Source organism: Sapajus apella, unplaced genomic scaffold (genome assembly GCF_009761245.1).
Source record: "Sapajus apella isolate SASKATOON/1434 unplaced genomic scaffold, GSC_monkey_1.0 scaffold66, whole genome shotgun sequence".
Classification (NCBI taxonomy): Eukaryota; Metazoa; Chordata; class Mammalia; order Primates; family Cebidae; genus Sapajus; species Sapajus apella.
Genome location: NW_022437006.1, coordinates 5,023,523 through 5,044,482, shown reverse-complemented (window position 1 = coordinate 5,044,482; position 20,960 = coordinate 5,023,523). Strand labels below are relative to the sequence as shown.

General features: G+C 34.9%; 1 protein-coding gene across 6 annotated transcripts in view; it reads right to left on the bottom strand.

Moving 5' to 3' along the window:
* CNTN1 (contactin 1) overlaps positions 1 to 20,960 on the bottom strand; it is a 367,550-nt gene that overhangs the window by 118,983 nt on the left and 227,607 nt on the right. For all 6 annotated transcript variants that reach the window (XM_032248343.1, XM_032248347.1, XM_032248346.1 and 3 more), the window contains 6 exons: positions 15,376 to 15,582; positions 11,877 to 11,976; positions 11,559 to 11,740; positions 8,521 to 8,645; positions 7,742 to 7,859; positions 2,449 to 2,599 (listed from right to left, as the gene is read on the bottom strand). In XM_032248343.1, coding sequence (XP_032104234.1) covers positions 2,449 to 2,599; positions 7,742 to 7,859; positions 8,521 to 8,645; positions 11,559 to 11,740; positions 11,877 to 11,976; positions 15,376 to 15,582 — 883 coding nt within the window. The remainder of the gene's footprint in view (positions 1 to 2,448; positions 2,600 to 7,741; positions 7,860 to 8,520; positions 8,646 to 11,558; positions 11,741 to 11,876; positions 11,977 to 15,375; positions 15,583 to 20,960) is intronic.

Sequence of the window (20,960 nt, the reverse complement as noted above, 5' to 3'; positions counted from 1 at the left end):
TGTCATTCATACCATTTATACTTTTAGGTGTTCGCCCTTGAGATTAAATTTACTTTTTAATAAAAATATTTAGAAAACCTAAGTTTTTACATAATTCTCCTTATTCTTAAAGCAATATAGATTAAACCCTCATGATCTCATCCTTATTTCCAGATACTATGATATAGATCAGCTGTCAAACAAACTAGGAACCATCTGGTCTTTAACCAGTTGGTCACTATTGTTGCCAGAATTACTCCAGAATAGCATCTGGAGTAGAAAAAAATAATGAAGATCCCCTTATAAGTGGTTTAAATAAAAATGACTTTAGAACTAATAGCAGTTCATTGAATATCAATTAGCAACTATCTTAATTCTGCTAATTAAAAAGAAATTCTGCTGCAGGAAAGTATATCATTTGAATCCAAAATAAAATCGTAAAATGAGAACCTAATTACCGTTTGTAGAGATGCATAGCTTCTCCAAAATATCACATAAACCACTCTATAGGACACTAACCAGATACAAAAATAACTTTGTTATATGGAAATTGTTTTTATAATTATTTTCAGAAGAATAAGACTATATTTATGCTTTAAGACCAATATTAAGTTAGTCCTTGGATATTCTTTTTCAAAATAAACACCAAAGTTTTTATATTTAGCTTTTTATACGTACTATTTTATAATTCAAATATATTTGCATATGAATACTATACCTACTATAAAATGGTACTTACATTGAGGTATTAATGAGTTAAAGTACTAAGTAAAAATTTGATTTACAGACTCTTTCATCAAGGAAATAATACAATTTGATTTCAAAGGCTTTAAGAATATTATAAAAAATCAAAATTGTAAAATTTCAGGAGCTAAATCTTTCTCTTCTTTTTTTTTTGAACACATACTGATATTTAGAAAAAACAAGTCCATGAAACATTGTTCTGGGAAATCCGTGGTTGAAGAGGTCCATGACATGGGTCTTCATCAGAATCAGAACAAGATTTTGTTATTGAGGAGGGAGAACTAATGGAAAATGCCATGCTATAGGTTGTGGAAGGAGTAGGCACCTACACATGGGGCTGCCCTTTCATCGTGGTTTCTGCATTGCTCATTTTCTGAACATCCATGTTTCAGTGGCAAATAGAACAAATGGACTTTTCCTTTAACACTTCTTGTAATATCATTTTGTTAAAATCTTAACTCTTAGGTCAGACATATAAACTTTAATAGTTAATGTGTTCAGGGAAGCCCCTGCTGTCCCTTCCCTCTTCCCCCATTCCATAAACAGCCATGCCTGTGCTCATCCTAATAAGAGGGCTGTGTTGGCATACTCTCAATTCATATCAATGTCTTACAACTTCAAGTTCTGGTTTGGATATCATCAATATATTTTTTCAGAAGGTCACTTTAACTTTACCAAGCTTTAGAGACTCCAAAATATGGATGAGAACTCCAATGTTATTTATTGGGTTACTGTGAAGAAAATAATATGTTTTCTACACTTGAGTAAGAATAGTCTTTCAAATGACAAAAGTGATCTTTGTCCTTTTTCTTGTTTAAGACTTTTAAACAGATTTCCATTACTCTTAGGTGAAGCCCAAGCCCCTTAGCCTAGAAAACTTTGTCATTTATAATCTGGCTTACTATGTCTCATCCCTTAAAAGTCTCCTCCAATTTCCTCTACAAACAAATCATACTGATTTTAGTTTCTCCAATTTCCTACACATTCTAAACTCCTCACCATAGGGCCTTTGTGATGCTGCCCTCACATCCTGGAATACACCCCCAAGCCAACCCCCACATCCCATCCCTCTCACTTCCAATCCTGGCTGTCTCCTCCTCATAATTTTTGCACTCAATACTACTTCTTCTAGGAAACATACAAACTATTCAGTGTGGCTTTTATACAAATAATCTATGTAAGTCATACTCTGCTTTTCCATTTTGTCCCAAACCACCGAAACATTGGTAGATGGTCCACTTATAAGAAAGATAACATGTTGTTCCTTTCAAGACGAGAAGAGATTATTTATACTTTGAAATCACCTTTTTATTTTTCTACAAAATATTTAATAGGCTAATTGCATAAAATTCAGTTGAATATGAATGGATATAGATGTCTATGTTAGGGGGAAAATATATTAGAGAGATCCTATTTTACTTCCCATTGTTTATTAGCTGAGGGTCACTGGGCAATTTCTAACAACAAGAACTACAAAAAACACCTTTGAGCCTCAATTTTCTAAATTCCCTATACATTATAGAGTACTGTTAATTGAACCTTCATTATAATACATACTGACAGGGATAGGTATTTCTGTTCATCTTAGAACTACAGGATCTTCTGTGGAAAAAAAAATAATTTGGAACAAACAACATTTTCATTATTAACATATAAATATGTCTTCTATAAAATAAACTTTTTCAAACAGTTTATTGCAATTGGATGTCTAGTTTCGGCACTGACCTGCTGCTATTGACAAGCCACTCTGTCCCTTTACTCCATGAAAACTTTGGTTTCGGTGCTGCTTTAGGTTTGCATTCAATTATCACCCTTCCACCTTTAGCAGCCAGGATCTTTTTCTTCATAGGATTCATTTCAAAAGTTGGAGCCAACGCTAAAAAGAAAACAAATTGTTATTTTTCTCTTTTTGCTTGTAAAGCCTAAACATTGCTTCTGTGTTATAGAATCTTTTATTCTTTTTCATATTTATTGGAAAGGATTAATTTCAGTAAATATGATCAATTGTTACCAATAGACATTCTATACCTACTGCTTTGTAACTTTAATAACTTTTACTTATCATAAAATTCACCCATTTCAAATGTACAGTTCTTGATGATAACTAAATTGATTATTAGAAACTTTATTAACAGAGTTCAAGCATAGTGGCTCACACCTATTATCCCAGCAGTTTGGGAGGCTGAGGTGGGCAGAAGGCTTAGCCCAAGAGTTTGAGAGCAGACTGGGTAACATGGTGAAACTCCATCTCTACCTAAAATACAAAAAATTAGCTGGGCGTGTTTGCCTACCTGTAGTCCCAGCTATCCAGGAGACTGAAGTGGCAGATCACCTGAATCTAGAAGGTCAAGTCTGCAGTGAGCCGAGATTGCACCACTGCACTCCAGCCTCGGTGACACAGTGAGGCTGTGTCTCAATCAATCAATCACTTTAATTTCAATCAAATGTTTTATACACATTTACCTTAAAATTAACAGTAAATTCAGTTGTTTTGACTCAATCCCACAAGGAAAGTAAAATGAAAGTCTGGAGAAAATTGACCAGCATTATACACACTGACATATGATCCTAGTCAATCCTCTAAACCACATGTTGAATTAACTATCCCCAGTTAATAAATGAGAAAATTGAAATCTATTAGGATTATCTAATTTGGCAAAGGTGCCACAGGTAGTAATCACCAGGAGTCACATTTGAATCTAGGTCCTTCTGTTTCCAAAGCATGTGCTTTTCATTAAACAATGCAATCTCTCCTTTATACATTTACTGAGCATCAACTGTATGCAGACACTCTGGAAAATGCCAAAATAATTGAAGCCCTGCTTTCAGCACCTATCCATAAACAGCTATGGGAATAATGGATCTAATCAACGAATTAAGGAGTACATGATCATTTGTAGTTCATCCTTACATCCAAGTAAAGAACAATACTTATCAGAACAGCATACTCCTTTGCCGGTGTGCTCTGACTTTCCTCAGGTTTCCCACATTCAATCTACCACTCACTCTCCTTTTCTCTTGGCAAACTCCAAGCAGATTTCATCCATGTATTTCAACACATGACAATCATCTGTAACTGCGTACTTTCTGGAGGCTTTTCTAGGCCTAAGCATATTTTTATCTGAGTTTTGACTCTTCATCATCTAGTCTGCTCATTCTCAAATTTATCTGTATATTGAAATCATCTGGAGATGTTTTTAAAGTGTCCATTCAGTAGGTCTGGGGTGAGTGTGGGATTCTGCACTTCTAATATGCTCCTTGGTATGGCTGCTGCTGCTGATGCTCTGGGGAAGACACCTTTTGTGACAAAGATTCATTCTATTCCATTGTTTTGTTAGTATGAATTTTGATAACTGGCAATAAAGTAGTAAGCAACAACCTATGCTGTACGCCTAACACAGTTCTGGGTGTTTTGTGTAGTCTCAATAAACATTTTATGTGACATGACATATTGCTTTGAAAACATGAAAGAAAATTTAATAGGTTTATATTTTAAAAACCAAAATTCAGATAGAAAATAAGGATTTTCCTTGAATCAGTTTAGGTTTTAATGAAATAGTTGATTTGGTGTGGTCCTTTAAATGACTTCAGATTTATCTAATATTTGCATTTCTAACAGCAGGATCTAGACTATGTTCCTGTATATGTTTTGGAAGTGGCAAAAAATAAGGGGATATCCTTCCTCTCAATTAAGATGAAGGCATGATGCATTACGTGTGTCTTTGGTTCTTTATTGTAATATATGAACCTATTAAAAGAATAGCATCTGGTGTAGAATAAGTGCTCAATAAATATTTGCTGGACGAACACATGAATTAACTAAATAACCCAGGAAAAGAGAGGAAGAGATAAGCACTGTGCATAAGAGTATAATAAACGAGCATGGATTGAGACAGATTTAAACATGGAGCTACTGATCTGGGGAGGATCAAATTGTTCAGTTTGCTAGTTACTACATTAATAGTCATTAAAAGATTTGAAAATTCTAAGCTGAATATATAGAAATCTTTCAGTCTGAGCTGAGGAATTTTTTATACTTTTTTTGGTAATATATGAAGATATGAACTTTAACAGAAAATAAAATTTACATTTGGGAAAGAATTCAAACTGACTTCTCTAAGAGTCAAAATGATTTTATATTTTTTACCAAAGATACCTGAGCTTGCGATGCTTTCTTGATACCCAAGAAAGTAGAGTAAATATATTACCAGGAAATTTAGGCTTTAGGGAGGAAGAAATAGGGTATGATCTTCAGCATTATAATAAGTGGATTGGAATGTTAAAATTAAGATGGCCTGCCTGGGTGCAGTGGCTCATGCCTGTAATCCCAGCACTTTGGGAGGCCGAGGCAGGTAGATCATGAGGTCAAGAGATCGAGACCATCCTGTCCAACGTGGTGAAACCCTGTCTCTACTAAAAATACCAAAAAATTAGCCAGATGTGGTGGCACATGCCTGTAATCCCAGCTACTTGGGAGGCTGAGGCAGGAGAATCGCTTGAGCCCAGGAGGTGGAGGTTGCGGTGAGCCAAAAAATGCGCCATTGCACTCCAGCCTGGGCAACAAGAGTGAAACTCCGTCTCAAAAACAAAAAAAATTAAGATGGCCTTAACTTATTGAGATTAGTTTTATTTACTTCTTTATAATTCTCTCATTTCCTACCATTTTCTTTTAGTGTCAGTCAATCTGTAGGGTTACCAGTGTTTTGAAGAGTTTTCTTTGGGTGCAGCAAGAATAAAAGTGGCCGCATTGAGTCATTGCTTTATCTTTCAGTAACTAATGCTAAAAGAAAAAGCCTGACTTCCTGAATTCACTACTTAGAATATGACTTGACCTAGCGACAACTCTTTCAAATAACATGAAAAGGACATAATACAGTAAGACTTTTGGGCTGGGCACAGTGCCTCATGCCTGCATTGCCAACATTTTGGGAGGCCAAAATGGGTAGACCACTTAACTCAGGAGTTCTAGACCAGCCTGAGCAACATGGAGAAACTCCATCTCAACAAAAAGTAAAACGTTTATCTGAGTGTGGTGAAGTGCGCCTGTTGTCTCAGCTACTTGGAAGGCTGAGGTGGGAGGATGGCTTGAGCACAGGAGGTGGAAATTGCAGTGAACTGAGATCATACCATTTCACTTTAGCTTGGTAAAGGGATAACTGGCAATACATAAATTAGTAAACAACCAACCAATGTTGTACACCTAACACAGTACTGGGTGTTTTGTGTAGGCTCAATAAACATTTTGTGTGACATGACATATTGCTTCAAAAACATTTTAAAAAATTAATAGGATATTTTAATAGGATTATAATAATTTATATACAATCCTATAAATTATAAATCATAATTTATTATATTATAAATTATAAATCATATTAAATTCAATTTTATTAAATATATATATTAAAATTATAAATTATAATAGGATTATATTTCTTCAAAACATTGGTATCCCTACAAATTGACACTAAAACCCTTGATAGAGAGAGGCTGTCTCAAAAAAAAATAGACTTTTGTAAAGTAGTTGTAGTGAATATACATAAGGTAGTCACAATAAAACACCTGGGAGATATTTCTGGTGTGAATTGCAGAAGATTAGTGGATATACTGGATGGGGAAGGGACGTGATGAACTCTGTCATTCTTCAGAACAAAGAATCTTTGAGGAGAAGATGTGAGTGTGGGTGGGAGATATTAAAAAAGAATTCAGCTGCAGACATGCTAAGTTTGGATTATCTGTGGGACTATCCAAATGAATACTGCTACTAGGAAGTATTTATATCCTGAGCTTGAAGCTAAGGATAATTATCTGGGCCAGAAATATAAATTATGGGATCACTAGTAAGTAATAGGAGATGCAGAAAAAATTAACTAGAAATTTTAAAAATAAAAATAAAAACCAGGCATAATAATGTAGGATACATAAAGCGAAATGGAAAAGGAAATGAAATGGATCAGAGAAATGGAATGCTGGGATAGAGCAGGATTTCTAGCCAGGCAGAGGACAGGGTGAAAGAGGTGACAATGAAGGAGCTAGAGAAGAAATGGTCTGTGAGGTCTTACAGCTCAGAATCACCAAAGAAAGAGATAGAAAAGCTTGAGAATAATACAGGACCAGAAAGAGAGGCAACTGGTAGATATATTTTCAGACGCACACACACACACAGCACATAACACATACACACACAGGAGAATGAACAGCTGTTGATATCAAGTATCAGGAAAAATGAAAAGGAATGAATATAGTGCTGACAGGTAAAATAATTGATGTTTGCTCAGGAGAGATTCTTTCTTCTCTAGATAAAGAGTATTGAAAAGACAAATATAGTAAAGAGATAGCTTTGAGTGGATAGGAGGTTGAAATACTTTATGCCAAACGATTTCAATTTTCATAGAGCACAAGAATACAATGTAAAAGCCAGAGTCAGGGTGCAGTAAGGGACTTGTAGAATGTCCTAAAAGTTCTGAATAGCAACTATAGGGTATGAGACCTAGGGACTGAGAATGTCCCAAAAATGGCTAAATACTCATCTGAGGCTGGATCACATGCAGTGTTTTAGCATCAGTCTTCAATGTTATGTGATTCTGCAGGCAGTGTTCAGCTGTCCAGGCATATGAGAGGATAAGACTTGTTGACAAAATTGGCATGTGTAAATTGTGCTTTATCATTTAAAAAAATGCCAAAAACAATTATATCCATGTTCCTTCAAATTTATTATAGACTTCAGCTTCTTAGCTAAAAATAAAATGATGCAATTTCATGCAATAGGAATTTGTATGTAGTCGGAATTTTCAACTAGCAAAGAAAAGTTTAAAGCGTTACTTCCTCCCTGCTTAAATGTTTTTCAATGAAAGGAAAAACCGTATCATTTCATTCCCCACTTCATTTTAAAAGTTTTTAACATTGGACATTAAAGAACATAATGTCAAATCAAATGTGATCCATGGATACTCCATTATCTTTTTTAATATGTCACCTTCTTGATGAATGTTTAACAGAAATTAGAAATGATACTGACCCAAGATCTTCAACTCAGCATTTGCGTAAATGGCTCCATGTGTGTTTTCAGCTATGCACTGATACATTCCAGCATTTTCAAAAGTCACGTCATACAGTCTCAATTCCCCTTTATGATACTGAAAAGAATAAAAGTTAAACATATTCTCAATAAACTGTAATAGTAATACTTTCACTTAGGTTTGGGCTTGGTTGTCTTTTAATTTAGATACGTTATGTTCATCTGCCCCCACTGTTACCTAAGATGAACTGAGTGGGATTTTCATGGCATGGGAAAGGAAACCCACTTACCATGCCCAAAGGCTCTTGTTCTATTCATCCTACAGAGCTGAGAGTCCACCTTTTCCCCTCTTGGACCAGCTGGGAGATTACAGTGGGAAGGTAGAGAAGAATCCCACTGCTGCTACTTGTCCCCAGGGCCAAAGGTAGGACTTAGAGCTTCACTCTTACCTCTGTCTCTGTGGGGTACAGGAAAATAGTGGCAAGAAAAAGAGGACAATATCAGGTATTGGAGATGGATGAGTAGGAAGAGGGTGGAAAAGTGGAACAAAGGAAAAAAATAAGGAGAGAGAGAAAGAAGGTAGAGTAAGATTACAGAAAGTTGTTTAAACTGAAAGAAGATACTTTATGTTCAGTTTTTGTTTTTTTTAGGAAGCTTTTATATTTCAGGGCCCAAGTACTCTTTCTCTATTGATTCTCCTGCTAAATTTATCCCAGGACCACCCTGAAACATTGCTTGAACAGGGACTCAGGAACAGCAAAGTACATGAACATACATACCGCATATCCATTTTTCAACCATCGGATGGTAGGGATAGGCTTCCCTGTGGCTACACAAGGCCAGTAGAGATCACTGCCTATGTCCACCTCTGTGTCATTGATATGTTCTACCCACTCAGGGAATGCTAAAAAGTAAGAAACATTGTACATTTTAAATGCAAGTCTCAAGATCCATCATAATATCCAGAATATAAATATTACATTTAGTAAACCTTATTCTGCAGAATACATCAGATATTGTAGGCATCCCAAATTCAATATTTGAGCCATCAAAATTATATTTGCATAGGCCTGTTCTTTGTATAGGTTTAACCTATGCAAATCCTATATCACTCTAAAAGGAGGTAACTATAGCTCAGTCGTTATTTTTCCATTTGTAAATCATGTTTTGTTGAAAAGCTGAGCTACAATTAGAACTAAAATAATTGATTTTTTTCTGCTCATAACATAAATCTTTCAAGCCTGTCAAAATGACAATTGAGGTTTTAAAGAATTATGTCTCAATTCAATATGACACCATCTCTTAACCTTTTGGATAAAGATTCAGATTTTTTCCCACTCCTTTAAGTATATATTATCTTCATTTTGATGTAACTCAGCTAGTGGCCACCGTAACATCTTACTGTGGTGCTAGAAAAATTACTTGGACACTTAAATATACACTTTTCATATTAGAAACTACATATAGTAGCCATGATTGGTGAAATCCATGCATGAGTAAAATTGATCTCAGTCTCATTTTTAATCTGATCTACTTGATATCTAAAGAAACACCCATGAAAATGAGAAAACGCTAAAAATGTTCCTAAGGAAAAAATATTTCTAGAGAACAAGCAAATGAACAGTTTGATGGTCTTTTTTATCATTTCAGTTATCTAGTCCAAATAGATGCAGATAAATAAATTAATATAAAATAAAATGGAAGTAGGAAGAAAGAATTCTGAGTGGAAAATAATTTTCTTTGAAAATGGGGACTTGTATTAAGTTTATGGCAAAAGCAATATACATCTTATATAAAGCATTTAACAAGTAATAAAATGCCTGAAATTTTAAAACTAGAAAACATTTTTATAATCTCACCAAATACCATCAATATTACACATTATAATGTATATATTATATGTAGACATATGTACACCTATATACATATTTTATAGCATATATAATCTTATTTAGTACAATTTCACTCATCATTATATCTGTCCATAATATAAAGAGATATTTTTTTAAATATTGGTGGATACGTTCATGTTAATTGAGAGAGGTTTTACTTTGTATACAATCTTAGCAATACATAATACAGGAATATCAGCACCTTTCCTGTCTTGGTCTCACATAGGTAACACAGACATTTGCTATTACATTATATACTGAATAATTGAATTGGCTTGATACATTCTATATATGTCTTAATTATGTAACTTCCGAGTGATTTGATCAGACCTAAAGATAATACTGAGTATGCTGCATTAGTAAAGAAGTAATATTTCTCTTAAATTACCTGCTATAAATAACTGCTCTGGCACCTTGGTTCTTCTAAGGCTTTAGATATTAAACAGTTCAAAATTCTACTCTGCTAAGAACCTGGAGTGTAGTTTTCTTAATATGTTGAATAAAAACATGTCTATAAACTTTAGAAACCTGGTAGAAAGTGATGGATTTATTTCAAAAGTTTAAAAGTTCTTAACTAGACTTTTCTTCCTTTCAGGAGGCCATTTCATGCATACTTGATATGTATCACGTTAACATTACGGTGGCACTGGATATACAAGTCTGAGGTTTAGGGTAAATGTCTGGGTTAGAGCGTTGAGGGTATAGAGTGTGTCTAAAGCCATGATCATGAATGAGATCCTAAAGGGAGTGACTGAAATGGAGATGAGGTTCACAGATGGAACCCTGATAACACCAATGTTAGAAAGGTATGGAGCAGGGGGGAAACATCAATGGAGAATGAAAGATTATACAAGGAAATTCAAAACAAAGTGGGTCCCAGTCATGAAGCAGAAAAAGGGAATAAAGAAGAAGGGAGGGACCAACTGTGGCAACCACTTCTGTTAGATTAAACAAAGTACAACTGAGAATTGAACATGGGCTTCAGCAATATGGAAGTTGGTGGTCATGGAAAGAAAGGTTTCTTGGAGAGGTAGAGATGCAAATCAAATTGGAGTGCATTTAAGAGAGAAGAAAAACCGGAGATGGTGACAACACTTTTAGAGATTATGGGTATATCTGTCAAAATTTTAATTCCTTTTTGGGAGAGACAGGAGGCAGTGAAATGGGACAGTAGCCAGAATTAAAAATGAATAATCTTGTGTAAGCCCTCAAAGTTTATTCTATGTGACTTGCAGGTTCATGTTGTGGAACACTATAGAGATTATTTCAGTCTGGAATGTTTCCAATGTGGCCTGAAAAAAAATCTGTCTTCCCAAATGTAAGTTTATTTTGATGTGTGAAAATCAAAGGCTTGTGCCAAGATAATTTTCTCAAAGAAAAACGATTCCTTAGACCAGTGGTTCTCAAAGTGCGACTCCAGGATCAATAGTATTGGTATATCTTGGGAATTTGTTAAAAATACAAATTCATGACCCTCAACAGACCTCTGAATAAAAAATTCTTAGAGTGGGGGCAAGCTATCTGTGTTTTAACAAGCCTTCCATATGATTTTGATGCATGCTTAAGTTTGCAAACTACTGACTTAAACTAAATCATAACACACAAGTTCTGTAAATAAAAAGATACTGAAAAAGACAGTGATAAAACAAGTAAGCAACTACATTAATTGTATATTCTGAAAATCACCAATAATACTTCTGTCAATCCGTTGCTATTATCTATGGTTCAATTGGTAATAAGTTTTTAACTTCTATAACTCATAGTTGTGACTGCATTAGACATATGAGAAATATTTTATCTTTCCCCATCATGGTAACATACATCACTGTTTTTTAAAATATTAATCATTATATAGTAGTTTTTCAAGTTTGGAAATGGCTCTAAATAAGATACTGATGAAATTTATACAAAATTAATATATCTACCTTGAACATAAATTCTTGCTTGATGTTTATCCTTTCCTCTAATGTTCTCAGCCTCACATTCATAGATGCCTTCATCTTCTAGCTGAATATTGAAGATCTTAAGAACAGCCCCAGAGGTACTGATCTCAGCAGTGCTTGGCATTGGTTCTAGAACCTTCCGCCATCGGATATCTGGAACAGGACTTTAAATAGAAGATACAAGTGCTAAAGTGTTACACACTTAAAAGACAATTAGTTTATGTTTATGGCTTAACAGTTATTTATTTTCTAAAATTGTACCATTTCTATATATGTTAATAAAAGTGTCAGTATACTTACTTTCCAAGTGCAAAGCATTCTAAGGTCACATTTTGGCCCATCAATGCATATATATCCTTGAACTGAACTACGATATCAGCAGGATATGGTTTTGTTGTTCCTAATATTAAGAGAAATACAAATATCCACTAATTATTAAGCACAACAGTAGTTTTCCTAAACATGGTAATCCTATAGGATTAGAACTGCTTCAATACGGAAGCTTTTCTCTGTACAGGTACTGCTCATATCATAATGGATAGACTTCTTTGTTTATGCACAGTATGAATGTAATATAACTGCCCAGCATTCTCAATAATATTAGCTCATTCTGACAGTTGCATAACCAATGTGACTCAATTTACTAAAAAATTCAAGTCTTTAGAGAGCATCACATATGTGTCAAACATTGTGATAAGTGCTGCATGGAACTCAGGAAGGTGGAGAAAGAAAATGAGGAAGAAGGAGAAGAGAGTAGAAAAGAAAAAGGCAAGGCAAGAAACCAAGGGGAAAAGAAGAAATGACCACAGAGATAATGGGAATGGGAAACAAATGGAAAAATGGGAAGGAGAGAGGTAAAGAAGGAAAACATTTACTCAGACAACATGGTACTCTTCAAAATAGACACTTTATTTCATTTATTTAGCATATCAGTCCTGAAAGGTGTATTAATCCTTCAGGCTTACAGAGAAAAAAACAGGCTCAGAAATGTGAAAAGCATTGTTTAGGATCACAAATTTGAGTGTGTACCTTACATTGTAAAATGCTAAAGAGTCAAATAAATAAATAATGATCTGATATATAAGCCAAACCAAAATGGGTTCTCTGAAAGAGTGACTGATGAGGAGGGTAGATAGAAGTAGGTAAGGGCTATAGGACTCTGCAGCAAATATGGCATTTAAATTGGACCAGTTCAGGTTGAGGAAATAGCATATTATTACAAAGCTCCAGGAGTACGCAAGGAATTTTAAAAGGTCTAGGAACTCAAATGATGCTGAAGTATATGAGCTTGAACCCACAATCTAGAAGGGCTGAAAAACGATATTAAAGAATTTGAGATGAATTTTCTCAATGGGTAATGTATTAGTCTGTTCTCATGATGCTAATGAAGACATACCTGAGACTAGGTAATTTATAAAGGAATAAGGTTTAATGGACTCACAGTTCTGCATAAGTGGGGAGGCCTCACAATCATGGTAGAAGATTAAGGAAGAGCAAAGGGACATCTTACGTGGCAGTGGTCAAGAGACAGCATGTGCAGGGGAACTCCTATTTTAAAACCATCAGATCTCATGAGACTTATTCAGTACCACAAGAACAGTATGAGAGAAAGCATCCCCCATGATTCAGTGATCACCACCTGGCCCCACCCTGGACTAGTAAAAATTATTACAATTTGAGGTGAGATTTGGGTGATGGCACAGCCAAACCGTATCAGGTAACTGCCACTGGGACTTGGTAAGAGAAGTAATATGGATCTTATCTTTGGTTTAAGTAGAAGAGCTTGCTGCCATTTTTAAAGTATGGAGCATGGAGAGGAGAAATATAGAAGTCAGTCTCAGTGGTCCAAAAAGGCTGTTTCAATAATTCAGGCAAAACAGGTGAGGGCCATCACTAGGGCATAGTTACGGTGGAAACAATAAATTGTATTTCAGAGGCAGAAACAACAGGATGACTCCTTGGATCAATGTTTCTCAATGTGTAGATTAAAGGCCCAATTCATCCGAATCACCTGGGATACTGCTTCAACTTGTGGATTCCTGGGTCACGTTCCAGGCCTGCTGATCAGTATCTCTGGGTCCCACATTTTCCCCAAAGCTCCCCAGGTGCTTACATACTAATTAAGAACCACTCATCCTAAAGAGCAGTGGAAGTCAGGATTTGATAACAAATAATCCTACCTTGAGTTAGAAATAAAATTGTATTGCTAAATAAGCTAAAGAAGAAGAGGATTTAGGGAGAAAAAAACACATGTATTTATGACACATTGAGTTTAACATCTTTGAGAGCTTTTTTAGGAACAAGTCCAGGATATAGGAAGAATTGAGGTCTAGACACAAGTTTTGGAGATATGAACTTGAAGTCTTTTGCAGAGGAATACTGTTGAAAATGTGTAAGTGGGTGAGAATATCAAGGAAAAGATTCTAGAAGAATATTTGTGAAGAACATTCTATGAAATTTGTCAGAGAGGCAGAAGGGAGATGAAGAGTTCAGGGAATCAGGTGAAGAAAGAAAAGTTCACGAGAGGCAGAAGGGACAGTATCAAAGTTCAGAGTAAGGACTGAAAAGTATTCTTTGGATTTAGCAAATAAGAATTCATAATAATTCAAAATTGCATTGAATACAAGACAATATGCATAGAGAATTAGGTAGAGCAGAATCTGAAGAATCAGGAAAGAAGAAAATAAGTGATGCAGTGAAGTTTCTAATTGAGTCAAATAGAACATGAACCAGAGCAACTGGAGGACTAAGCTTGAGCAGGGAGAGAAATATTCTGCTATTGAGACAAAAAGTAAGAAAATAAATAGATGTGCTGAACTGCAAGTATATTTCTGGGCAGAGTAGAAAAGAAAATCAGGAGAATTTTAACATGATGGCTCCTTTTCAGTGTACGAAGTAGGGGGTGAGATTATCTCTTAAAACTGAGGAAAGAAAAATGAGCCAAAAAGTCAACAATATTTTTTGAATACCAATTATGTGAGTGTTGTCTTGCAGAGAAAAATAAAAATGGAACCTCAGTGTTATTATGCCATTTTTCCCATCATCACACTGTATTTAGGGGTAAAGGCAGGAACCAAACCTAAGTCTGTCAATCTGAAGCTGGTAGGCTCTCATGAGCTTGTATTTGCTGATATTAATGTAGCAGAAGGACTTGGATAGAAATAGTGAAGCAAGCAAGTATATTGTGATTTGATTCTCATAAGCAGCAGAGCATTTTAAAGGGGAAGCAGTCCAATTGGAGCCTGGGAAAAGGCCAATGAGATTGTCAGTGGTCATCCACCATGGTGCTCCCAGGGTAGCACCCTATTCTGATTATGTAGAATAGAAAAGACCATTTATTTACTTAACTGTGTCATGTAAATCATTCCTTAAAAATATCAAAATAATCAAAATGACTTAAACAATAATTCTACAATTACTGTTGTTTTGATCTAATAGTCATTTGATTTCTTCATGAGCTTACTAAGAAGTAGGAATGGCCATAAAACAAAAAGTAGATGCCAGTGATTCCCACTGCAACCAATACACTAGACCTTGACTAAGGTGTCAGTCCCCTGTGCATTTCCCAAGCTAGAGGCAACTAATCCAAACTCAACCTTCTGGTAGCAATTTTATCAGCTGAATCTTCTCAATGCAAAAAGCTAAGAACTAAGCCTTTGGCCCCTTAAATGTGCATCTCCTCTATATTGTCCTCCCTGAAAAACCAGCTAGTCTTCACTGGGCATCTATTTTTATTATGTTAAGTATACCATATGTAGACAACCTTGCAAAAACAGAATGTAACAAATAAAATACTTACGTTCAGGTATTGGAATGAGTGGGATGAATTTGCTGAACACGCTCTTTGTAATAGAAGGACTGGAAACAAAGCAGGAATAATTGCCTTTGTCGGAAGCCTCAACGTTTGCAATGTAGAGATTGCCATTTGTCTGAGACACAAATCGTCGTTTATCCATTGTGATAAATACAGGAAATTCATTTAGAAGCCAGCGGTAGCTAAGGTCATCTAGGAGAAAATATTGTCTTCTAAATATTAAGTGCTTCTCCCAGAGCTGTTACATAATCTAATAGAGGCTAGTAACAAGCTATCACTTAATCTAATAGAGCCTCTTGTAGAGCAAATGTTGGGAGAAAGCCAAGGTAAACAGTGTGAACTTTTAAATACCTACCATATTTTACATGAATATAAGCATTACACTAAGCAATTACATCTATTTATCTCAATTATTTTATTAGCTATTAATATTCTTTCATTTCAATGATGGGCTAAGTGAAACTCGAAGAGTTTACATAACTTGCTTAGAATTTCATGACTATTAAGAAGAAATGGGATTTGAATCCACATCTAATAACTCCAAAGCCATGACTAATCTGCTGTACTGCATTTTATAAATAAAATTAAGATCACTTACCATATTATTGCTTTATCTATTTTTTTTGTGTGTACACCTATTTTAAGTTATAGATTTAGAAATGAGCTTACATAAACTATTGTGGTCACATTAAACAGAGAAAACTACAGAAACAGGTAAGAGTATGGTACTGGTTTAATTAAATAGCAGGAGATGTATCATCGGGTCACTCTTACCCACATGGAATTCCTTTGGCTAAACACACTAGCTAGTTAAATGGAAAACTGAATTTCCTCCTTAATTTGCTGAATATCCTATAGTTTTCTATTCCTTCTTTCCTCTCTGTTTTGATGAATCACTCCCAGTAGTCATTCAAGAAATACACCAGAGGAGACAATGGGTAATGCATACCTCTAGGTCAAAAAACAATGATTCCCTTCCAAACATCTTGATCACATAAAGACAATTTCTACTAGGAAGCATACAAGTGGGAATCTCTTTAGGTCAGACTAGATAGGATTTTAGATGTAAAATGGTGGAAAACCAAGACCTCACAGCACTCAGGCTTCTTATAAAGATAAATAATCATGACAAACAACTATTTTGCTTTATGGAACTCAATGGGGCTAGCAAAGCTTTCAATGAGAGTGTGAAAGCACAATGACTATGAAAAGCTATCAGAGATGTACATTATATGAGCTTCACACAATTGGGAATAATAACCTGGGCATTATAGTTAGCTTAGCTATGAAATTTTCTCCAGCAAAATATCAAGAAAGACAGTGAATATGATTATATTCTTTTGGTTTTCAATATTGATCTTTTTAAATTGTGGAAGCATCATCATATGTTTGTTATCAAAGAAACGGAATACAGTTAAAAAGAGGCAGAAAATTAGACTACCATAATTAACCTCTAACTCAGAATTATGGTTAACATATATTTCTGGGCATTTATATCTGTGAATGATTGAATTATTTTAATTATTTTCTTTTTGCAGATTCAGGGTCACAGCATCATTAGTATAGGAAGAAATTGAGGGAGCTGCTTAAATTTCTGAAATGAGGTCTTCTGGGATAAGTAAAGAGGTATCACATTCAGAAGTATCACGTAGAATTTCATCCAAACTGATATTTATAGTACATTTTTATAAAGGCCTTGATCTCTTCTAATTCTGAATTATATTTCCTATTGTCAGTTGAGATGTAAATTAAAATTCAGTAGGGATTTCTGTTAAATATTAAATCCCCACTGCCCCTGCCCCACCACCAAAGCCAAAAAAGTCAAGAAAGTATGTATCTCCATACAGAGAAAGGATTTTTGTAACTGTAGAATGTATGAAAGATACTACCCACAAAATCCATTTAGAGTAATCAGTGGCTATGTGAATACAGAGACCTGGATTTTAATTCTCAATATAACTTTTATCAGGCAAATTAGTCACTCTATTATTCAGTTTCTCTAAAATGTAAGACATTTTCCTGTGCTCCACTCATAAGAGATGTGTGAAAATAAATGAAAGAAATGATGGTATTTGATCCTTATAAGGGATAAATGCTAAATGAGAGAAGTTATTGTCATGGTATTGTATGAACATAGATCTTGGACTATAGAATAACTACTCTGACTGATTTGATGCCCAGTGTAGATTCTCTAATTTATTTATTTTGCAAAACCTGAGTACTTTCCAAGTGCTGACAAACAAGATAGATGTGGCCTCTGCATTTACGGGACTTGCAATATAATTACTCTAACAAATTTTAGCTTATTGTTAAAGCCATTCACTTGGACAAAACAATAATTACAATTTCTTAGAATCTGTCAGCACTCAGTACAAGAAAGGTAGGAATGGCTCTTGCCACTTTTAAACAGGGAATCCAAGGCCTAATAGGGCGAAGTGACTTGCCTGAGGTCATACAGCAAAGGCGAGGCAGAACTGATGTTCTAAGCTTCCCTACCCACCATCAGCAAAATAAGCTGTACCAAGACTGGAGCAATAGCCACCCTGACTCTCCAACTTATGGATGAGATGTGATTTTGCCAATCTCTTGATCTTTGATCTTTTCTGATTCTGAAATCAAAAGATAAGCCCTGATATAGTTCTTTTAAGGACTCAACAGACCATTTTCGTTGTGTCTTTCCTAGCCCCATGCAGATGATAAAATCAACCTTCTTTGCAAAAGCCTGTTTTCCTCAGATTGCAGACTGGATTAAACAATAAATTACTATAAAATTATTTTTTAGTAAGAGTAAGTGCCAGGACATGTTTAAGAAATATTACTTTTACCGGTAGATTTTTGACACTTCTTGCTTTTGCCCCAGAAGCCTAGACCACATATATCACAGGTGAAATTCATTTTGTCCAATTACAGTGCATTAGGCTAACATCACTGTATTATTTTGAACTGTACCACTTATGTAGCCTTGCAAAATGCTGCATCAATCTCCGTGAAATAAACTTGAACTTCTTTAGTTCAAACCATGGGGAAATAACTTGAAAACTTTTTAGGAGATTTTCTTGCCTTTTAGAAAATTAGCTTGAACAGAATGGAATTTGCCTGTACCAAAATCACTGTAGTTTCTAATCAGTGCTTTAACACAATAAACTACATTAAACATGTTTAGAAAGAAAGTTTTATTGTGAGCTAATGTGTTCCTTACCCTGGTCTCTCATTCCTGTCTATTTTTGTGATGATCTATTGAGATTCATTCAAGGTTATATTCAGTATTCCAGGAGTTGTTTTTCTGAAGAGTTCTCTCATTTTCTTATCCATTTTAAATTTCATAATGTCCCTATTATCAGGTATCTCTTATTTTGTCAATAATACCTACCCTTGAAGTGACTTTTTTTTCCCATTTCTCTTTTGCTATATACAAATATATGATTTATATTTTGTGAAATGGAATGAGTCAATTTTTGATGGTTATATTGATAGAAAATTACTTGGAAAGAAAGCATTATATCTTCATTTTTGAGAGTCCATGACTTTAAAAAGTCTTGCATGTTTATGAATTAGGTATTGCAATATAATAAAACAAAAATCAAACAAGAAAGTTTATGTTTTCAGGAAACTTAACCCTACATTTAATTTAATGAACAAATCTATTTGCTCTTCATTTTCTCACTCTCTCATTCCTCAGATGTTATATTAAACACTTACTTTGTATCTGTACCAGAAAATTATTTGTATGTCAAATGTTATAAAATTGAGTGAACATTTATATTCAAATGCACATTTGTGATCGCTCTTGATAAATAAGAAAAGCGGTCCAAATGAGAGTTTCCCTCCTTGCAAGGAACTGAAGACCATCCAAATACAGATAAAAATATATGAGATTGCAAAAGTTGATATGTTTCCTTTTGAACTTTTTTTCCTGCACATGAATGAGGAAGATAACATCTCTATAATCCTGAATTAAAAATCTTTAGTGTAGTGAGATGCACTGAATAATAATAACAGATATAAAACATTGGCTTTACTAAAATATATTTGATTTACTTTAATAATAATCTATTGAAATTGCATATCCATTTTACTATTTTCACATCCATTTTAAATGAGGAAATTAAGATTTAGACATGCCTAAGTTTACTTGACATAGTAAGGACTGAATCGCAGATCACCAAATAGAACAACAGGGTTTGACAATTCTAAATGGTTGTGTATATAACATTCTTAGACATTCAGAACACAGTGACAGGTTCCTTTGCACCTTTAAACTCAAGTTGTAAGCCACAAAACATAAAACCTTAATTTACCTTCATTAAAACGGAAGGAAGATTTATAGCAGAGAGAAGTAAAATAGTACACATAAGCACATACATACACACATGGATTTGAAGCAAATGTCTGTTTCTATATCGGTTGAAGATGGCATATCTGATGAGCTACTAAGATAGATTCTGTGAATTATAATGTCTCTTGAACCAACTTATTTTTGTTTTTGCTTTTTCCACGTAAACATATCTATCTTTATTGAGATAAAGAAGTAATGGACTCTTTTGGCTTAATGGCTTTAAGCTTCTGCTGACCTTGCTCTGGCCCATGTATTTCACATTCAGCACCATGGCTTAGACACAGCAGAGACTGAAAAGCAAGACTTATCTTAGAAAAATCTCAAAGCCTGTTTTTTGGACCCCTGCTTCTTGCTTTCTATCTATTCTAATTCCCTAGGTAATCATATTGCAGTCCCATGGTTTTGAAAACAACTTATATAATGATGAATCACAAATTGATATTCCAAGCTTAGACATCACCCCTGAGATCTACACACATATAGAACTGCCAACTTGATTTCCATTTGGAAGCTTAACAGATGCTTCACATTTAACATATCCACACCTATTCCTTCAGCTGCAGTAATGGCAACTTCATTCTTTCAGGAGCTCATGGCAAAAACTTTTATGCCACCCTCAACTCCTGTATTTCTCTTCTATACCACAAAAAGTCAACAAGCAAATCCTCTTGGCTTCTCCTTCAAAATATATCTAGAATTTAACTAAAATATACCTAGATTTCCATATAGAAATTTAATATATTCTATTTACCTAGAATATGCCTGGATTCCCATCTCCACTGACACCACTCTGGCCCATCATATGCTACCTAGATTATTATAATACCTCTAACTGATCTCCTGTTTCCACCTTTGCCCTCCCCAAGTACTGTCTTAAAACAGTAGCCGGAGTCACCTTTCTATAACTTATGTCATGTGGCTCCTCTACTCAAAGCCCTCCAATGTAAATCACATTCAAAGTAAAAGCCAAAGTATTAATAATTGCTATGGATTATAAGGTCCCCCATAACGCAGCTCTTGTACCTCTCTTATTTCATTTCTTATTACCCTCTGCCTTATTCACCCTATGGCACCACCCTGCCTTCCCTGGTCTTCCATAGTCCCACCTCAGCATCTGCCTGGCATGCTGTTCCCTCAGAAACTCACATTGTTAGCTCTTTCATTTCCTTCCCGTGTTTATTCAAACTTTCCTTCTAGCGATGCTCCTCCTGAGGTCAGTCGTCTCCTCAATACT